This window comes from Notothenia coriiceps, unplaced genomic scaffold (genome assembly GCF_000735185.1).
Source record: "Notothenia coriiceps isolate Sejong01 unplaced genomic scaffold, NC01 NC01_scaffold00037244, whole genome shotgun sequence".
Taxonomy (NCBI): domain Eukaryota; kingdom Metazoa; phylum Chordata; class Actinopteri; order Perciformes; family Nototheniidae; genus Notothenia; species Notothenia coriiceps.
The window spans coordinates 5,873,712-5,881,245 of record NW_011369945.1 but is presented as its reverse complement, the minus strand read 5'-3'; the positions used below and the strand labels follow the sequence as shown (position 1 = coordinate 5,881,245).

General features: G+C 38.5%; 1 protein-coding gene across 1 annotated transcript in view; it reads right to left on the bottom strand.

Annotated features, from left to right (window-relative positions):
* LOC104965224 (XK-related protein 6) overlaps positions 1-7,144 on the bottom strand; it is a 31,250-nt gene extending 24,106 nt beyond the window's left edge. The window contains exons 1-2 of the mRNA XM_010794184.1: positions 6,772-7,144; positions 6,366-6,421 (exon numbers count right to left, since the gene is read on the bottom strand). Of these exons, the coding sequence (XP_010792486.1) occupies positions 6,366-6,421; positions 6,772-7,144 (429 nt within the window). The remainder of the gene's footprint in view (positions 1-6,365; positions 6,422-6,771) is intronic.
* Between the last annotated feature and the right edge of the window lie 390 nt (positions 7,145-7,534).

Here is a 7,534-nt window from a genome sequence, read left to right as displayed (position 1 = left end):
ACACAGGTGATAGGGAGCACTACAGTGAGTAGTCTGATCTGAAACCGGGAGAGGGCAATGAAATCGGGAGTCTCCCGCGAAAATCGGGAGGGTTGACAAGTATGAATGTATACCTGTAGAGCAAAACTTCATTTCTCATACCAGAGTTGTATGTTTATTTCTTCAATTATAGTCAGTTGCTTTTAAGAATGTAACTTTGATTTATTTTTGATTTGGCATTGCACTTTTGCAATTTATACAAAATAGATTTGTTTTCAACTTCTTGCCGCCTACATTAATCAAAATGCAACTCCACTGTTAACATTTCTGGTGGAAATAATGCTCTGTACTTCTACAGTAGCAATAGTTCATTTAGTTTCCAGCTGCTAACTGCAATAGAGATGAACACCTGTTATTTTTAAGAGACTCCATTAGTTTATTGACATTCATTTCAGCCTAAATTAAAAGAGAAATGAAACAGGAACGACACTAAATGGGATTTTCATTCAAACTTGTTTTGGCAACCAACTCTGTAGCACAGCGGGGAACTTTCTGAGCTGCTCTGCCAACATGAAATGTGTTACATGAATAAATAAATGAACTCATAATAAAACTGGAAGAAGAAAGTCTGAAGATCATCAGAAAAAAGACTGAAATGCAATTAGCTGCTTCATAATGGAGATATATTCAAATCATACATGAGGAGGAAAACTGGCTTAATGTATCACAGTCTGCAAAGACATGATTGGGAATCAATTACAAGTATGATTTAATAAGTGTTTTAAATTAATGGAATTTAAATTGTAATATATTTGGAGTGCTAAACTTTGTATTCATGGTTATTGGCTCTACTGTCCCTAAAGAAAGGAAAAATAGAACAGGAAAAGCAAAAGATGTATAAAGACACGCTAAACTGGACGAAGACAGACGTGAAGTAAACACTAAGGGAACTCACGACGGGCTATGATATACATCTTGTTTCAGAGAGCGTCTAAAAAGGTTATCTTCCCTGATAGCTCTTCATTTAACCAGCAATTAAACAAGTTGTGTATAATCCCCCTTACCTCCAAACTCACAGAGAGATGCCCTTTTACTCGCTTGTTAAAGATTTGCTACGCTTCTAGACTGCTTTCTAAAAAGCTACATAACTCGGTACTAAATGAGTATTTAATTACCAGCAAACAGAAGGCATTCCCACCTTTTACCCACAGTGCAATGCATCAGTGTATACAGTACTCAGTGGTGTTGACTTCTGTCTGATACCCATTGATTTCTCTGCCTCTTTTCTGGCCTCCAGCAGCTTGATCTGTGCTCTGCTCTCAAAGAAACTCCGAGAGTCTTTTCTGTTTCTGCCAACTGGCCGGCCGAGGGGCAGCCGGCCTCCATCAGCTGTTGCTGCTGCTGCTGTGAATATAAAACAGAGTCAGAGTGCATCCATCACCACCCAGCTCCATCTGGTACTCAACATACAAGCGTGGAGAAAAGGAAACTACTGGCATCATGTGAGAGACACTTTGAGTCTTTTAATGCTTCAGTTCACTCCTTAATAAACTCTGCTCTGCTGACAGCTCACGATGGCTTTGAGCCCAGATAATACGTTGTGAAGGATTACTAAGGCTACCCATTACACGGAACTTCGCCTTGTATGTATGGGAGAATATATAATCACGGTAATATAGATTAAATAGTCAAATAAGAGTAAATATAGACACTATTGGAAAAAATGGTCATAAAATAACCTTGTGTAGAGACATACATATATAAATATAACTTACTTTTGTTTATGGCAAATAACATGCTCTCCCTGCTAACTATCGGTTAAGACGCGTTTTATCTCAGTTGCTAACGGGATTGTCACTAAGGCTTTATACTTTACAGGTAGGAAAGCTTGAATAAAAGTGGACGCTGCAGCAAAGCTAATTAGCATGAATGTAATTTCTCCAGTTTGAACTCTTCTGCTCTCCGTTTCCTCAAAGGTCAACATCGTCAAGATTGCCTCCCCGTTTGGACAAGAGCTCAGACTCATAGGTCAAACTGAACCTGGTGACTGATGAATTGATCACGCCACCCCATTTCACCATTTGAAATGCTAGTATGACCTGACCTTTACTCTTCTGTCCCAATTAACAACGAAAGGACTGTGTAAAGAATAATTATCTGTTAAATGTTAGCCCAGTGAAAACACTACAGTTTCCCTCCATGCTGTTAATGTTTGGGAGAAGAGTGTTATCTTTCAGAAACAAACATGGATGAGATTATTGACAACAGGATCAGGATCCACCTTCACTGACATGCAAAGCTTCTCATCAATATTTAACCAGAGAATCACACATAATTATTAACACAGCCTGAATCAATGTTTGCTTAAAATACTAACACATTTAATCCCCAGATCACACTTTCTGTTAAAGGCTATAAGTGTTTACAAATAAACTAAGTTAACTCATTTTAGATGCTTAACCGTCAACCTGCATGAATTCATAATTAAGAATAATCCACATTAAACTCTTTTTATATTACACTTGGTTCTTTAAACTCAAAACTGTCTTCTCTCCTCCCAGCTCATTCTCATGCTGTTTTCTTTCTGTTTTTCTAAAGTCCGTTCAACGTCTGCTTGGCTGTTTTCAAACTAACCAAGGCAAAGGCAAAACTCTCCATTGTTGATGGTGCAGAAGTAAAGTTCTGCCTAACAACAGCTTTAACCTGATACCTTGGGGGTCTACGGTAATAGTGAGGATATCTGTGGGAGCAAATTGCTGAATGAGTGTTCAATCAATTAAAAGCATGTTTTATGTTGAAGCAAGTGACGAGAAAAGATTAAAATGAGCACAACGGGAGAGCAGTGTCAGCTGGAAGTGCTGAGTCCTCCTTACTTCTACTTCTACCCAGCTGTTTTTTTGCTAGGAAAAAGTCTTGTCATTTTCCCATTTCGCTGACGTTCTCAATATTCAGAGCATTAAAACAGCAGCAGATGCTTAATGCTGATAAAAGAACCACATTCTGGCTCCATTGCCACACAGTGGAATAGTCCTTCTCATCCACAGTTCATCAAATCACATGCTTTTTTTAAAGGATGGATTCTGAGGCAATGTTATTCACTTATGATGCCAAATATGTATGGATAGACAGCAGACAACATCAGTGTGATAACTTAAAAGTATTTCCCCTCATTCACTGGTAGACGTTACATCTTAGTTTGAATGGCTTCTGCTATTAAAATCTACAGAAGACAAGATGTTACTTTATCCAACAAATGAGCTCCTTCAAGTTTGACTGGAGAGGGACACGTTTTAGTTTACCATTGAATAACTTCTTGGCCACATTCCACTTGCTCTCTGAACTGTACAGTTGTCATTAAGACAGACCTTTTGATCGTTATACACATCCTGTAAAAGCCAGTCAGTTAAAATGAGAACATAGTTTTCACCATATTCCTCGTGATTTTGCAGCAAAAACAAACGTACAAAACAGAAATAACCTTCGAGTCTCAGGTTCTTTTATTAAACGGAAGAATTTTCCAATACAAGTACAAAACCTAACAAAGAAATGTGTCCTTATCCCAGCTGGTTGAAAGAGCACCACCCCTACACATTGCTCTTTTCTGCTTTGACATTTTGGGAATTTTTATTTCTTCTTATCTAACCAACACACCCACAGTGAGTGTGTCACTGTATTTGACTCTCAAGATTTGTTTTAAAGTTTCGAATCTCTCACATTTCCTCTCGGCTTATTTAACATACAGTATCTCTGGTTTGCATAGTTTGTTTAATCTCTCACCCGTCTGATTTGAACATCAAACAGCCAGCTGGTTTCTCAGTGTGCAGGCCACCAAAGAGTGTGATGCTCATGACGAGTGTGTGTGTGTGTGTGTGTGTGTGTGTGTGTGTGTGTGTGTGTGTGTGTCAGAGCACGGTGTGATCCTGTGTTTCTCGCTGACTCTGGCTTCAGTGTTATCTGATTCCCCCGCTGTGTTTGCTCTCAACAGGTTTTTTATTTTCTGATTCCCCTGCTGTCTATATTCTCGTGGATTTTCTTTATCAGACCCCCTGCTGAGTCTCTCTTCCCCTCTCCTCTTGGTTTTCAGGGCTTTTTCTTGACCCTCGAATGGATACAACAAAAAGCTTTTCTCATAAATAAGATTGAGTTAATACTCGGTGCTTCACTTGATCTGTCGAACATGATGCCGTAACTTTGTCCCCAGGCGGGTCTGTGTTACACAAATTGGTCTGAGACTCCTGCTTTCTATCGATTCTTTGTTGCTTTCGCCCACCTGTTGTAATTATAACCACATTCACTCTGGACTTGTAATAGGCCAAAATCCATGTTTGAATTCAAACACGCAGAAAATAAGAAGAAATACATTTAGAGTGGGTTCAATCAAACTGCTGCGGGAGAACAGGGGGTAGCAAGATGAACAACTAATAATGTAGGGGTGTGCAAAATGGCATGAATATTCTATCACTGCTTATGTAATTTTATATCAACGAAAACAATTGCCTCACATGAGACCCCATTTTAATAAGAAAACAGAAAAACAAAAATTATGCTGCATTTAGAGTTTTTGAGAATGTTAATTTAAAGTGTTACAGGTTTTAAAGTGAGCCCTTATCATAGAGTTTTTTTTAGAAATGACAGAAGACGTGGTTTTTCCTGACAGATTTGTTAATTTTTCCATTTCAAAAAGTTGACAAAACAAAGTCAAAAATAAACTGAAGAGGGGAAAAGCTGCCAAAGTTTAACTAGTTGCTCGGTAACTAACATATCGGGACACCCTATGTTTACTTTGCTACGTGTTTAATATGAGGAAAGTTAGAGTTTAATAATAGCTCAACAAAGATCTGATGTCCAATCGGTTTATTGGCTGTTGAAATCACATGTAAGTAGTGTGGGGGAAACCTCTGAAGCAATTGGAAACAGGACTCAGAGAGACACGAGGAGAGCTGGAGCTTTGATGGCAAACACTGACGGTTTATTTGGAGTTACGGCCGGAGAGTTGACAAGACAGGTGGTGTGTCACGAGTTGACACAGCGGTTGCCAAACCAATTCTGAAGAACTCTTCTGCAGCTCGAGGTTTTAACTTCGCAGTGTAATAATCAACATTCTTTATCAGTGAGACTAAAGCAACTAGAGCTGTCGTCCATAGAAAAGAATGTGCGCCAGGGAACCTACGTCCCTGAACAGTAAATACCTCATGGTGCTCTGTCACAGACTGGCAACAACAATGCGCCCAAGCTGCCCCTCCTTAAGAGAGATAGCAGCGATACCCAAGGCCGTAGACCTATGCCATGGGAAAGGAGACAGTGAGAGGAGAACATGATGAACTGTGTCGAAGCTTGAATACCTAAGCAAATGATTCCCCAACAAGTAGAGTTTTTGCGATTTCTTTCCCCGGTCAAACATAAAAACATTTCTTTAAATATCTCTGACTTTTTTGAACTGATATCCACTGTATCCCCTCTCTTTTTATTGTGCTCCAATGAACAAGGACATGTTATTTCCGTTTTAGAACGTATTTGACTGAGGAGATCCTTTGGTACGATTGTTGGAAACCAAAATACTAACCCGTCGTACTTTCTAAATGAAAATAAAGAAAGCTGAATACTTCACCCTCTGCTGCACATACTGAAGGAGACTAGAATAATTTGCTCAGAGCAGTGAATCAATTAGACACACAGTACAATTCCTATTTTATTATTAATTCATCATTTACATAATAAATAAATGCCCAGAGGTATTTTGAAAAATAACTGCTTTGACAATCAAAAATGGTTTTTCTTCTGATAGCAGTAATTGCTATGCATCTCAGTTTTAAATATAAACAACTGTCAATTATAATTTTTTGAACAGAATTATAATTATCTGTTTTTTATGCTGGATGCCAGATGAGTATTGCAGAAGCCGCGACTCAAAATGTTCCCCGAAACCATATTCTCAGTTTAACATGGATTTCCACAAGAGTATCATTTTCTCCAACATGTTCCTCTTCAGGTAAATGGCTATTTTGTTTTGGGTTATTATTCCTTCCATGTGATGAGTATGTTATTGTTATAATCGCCCAAAAATAACTAAGGATGATGGCACAAGGATTGGAACTATGCACCCCAGAGATCAAATACGACTAAATATGCCTCTTTTTCTTTTGGTTGATTAAAGCATTTAATTATTCATGGTCAGTGAAAATCTGAAATACATGTAACTGTGTTCAGTTCCAGGTCTTTACAAAGAACAAAAGCCTACAATTATAAAAGCAACTATGTTGAGCATGTTTGTATCACTAATTCCACATTTCAATGATGAATAAAATACTGTTTTCAAGGATTTATTCATTAAAATCTAAACAAGAAGTGAACACAATGTCTTAAAAATGTCTTCCTGTCTTTCCCACAGGCTTTTTACTCTTGGTCTCCGCTGTTCTGCAACCAACGATCCTCTGATGTGTAGCTGTTAGAGAGAAAGAAAGACAAGGTTAATATACTGTCATTAAACAACACGTTGTCCCTTAATGCAACATAAGTAAAACACAAACAAAATAAAAAAATTATGTGTGTACATTGCTCAAAAATACTGTATTGAGCAACAGCATTACTTATTTTCAAATCCATTGTCTTGTATGCATGTTATACTCTTTAATTAGCCAAAAAGATTGTAAAGCTTTCTAATTCCATTGATCATGACTGAATTATAGTTATACTGATAATGACCCACGTAAAAAACGGTTAACTCTATTGATTCCCCTGGCCCTAGGGCTTTTAATTATGTCTAATAGGTAATTATTATCATTGTCTACTTACTCTCCGGGGTGCAAAGAGGTTCTTCCACCATGTTGCGTAACTCGATTTCTTTCAGCCTGATCTTGATCTCACACATGTCATCTTCCTCGCTCCACGAGGTTGAACCAAGATCCACTGCTGACGAGCTGAAGACGTCCAGAGGTCGGTAATCAGCCACCGCCAGAGAACCCCACCAGTCTTCTTTAGCGTCATCCTGCAGAGTTGTTGAGTGTGTTTTACCAGTGCCATCTTTGCAACCCTTATTAAAAAAAGCTTCAGTGAAGCTGATGGGCAGAGGGTTCAGCTGTTCTGTTTTCAGATCCAAATAGGTCCAGATGTTCTTGTTGTCTGCTCTTTTGTCATGAATTGAGGGGAAATACCTGCCAGCAGCCATGTTGCTGGTTGAGTGCATTATTTGTGTTTAGATTCAAACTGGATAACATCATTAGTTCTAGAACATGGACAAATGTTATGTTCAACAACAAGGCGCATCATAATATGCTTGTTTTGTTTCACAGCGAGTTGGCTGAGTAGGTTGATGCAGCCTATTTGTTTGTAGAGTCTAACTATGCCAGGAGCCTCTTAGCTTTTCTTATCTAGGCTTAGCTATTTGTTGGCCTCGTGCGGTGACTTCATGGATTCAATTGAACAACCACTGTGTTTTTGCCTCTGAAACTGTAATGTTTCTGAGTGATGTTAAAGTCACCTCCTGTTTACAGAGTTGATTGCCTTTGATTGGACAGAATAAAAAGACATTCAATCGATTTTCACACTGCCAAAATCA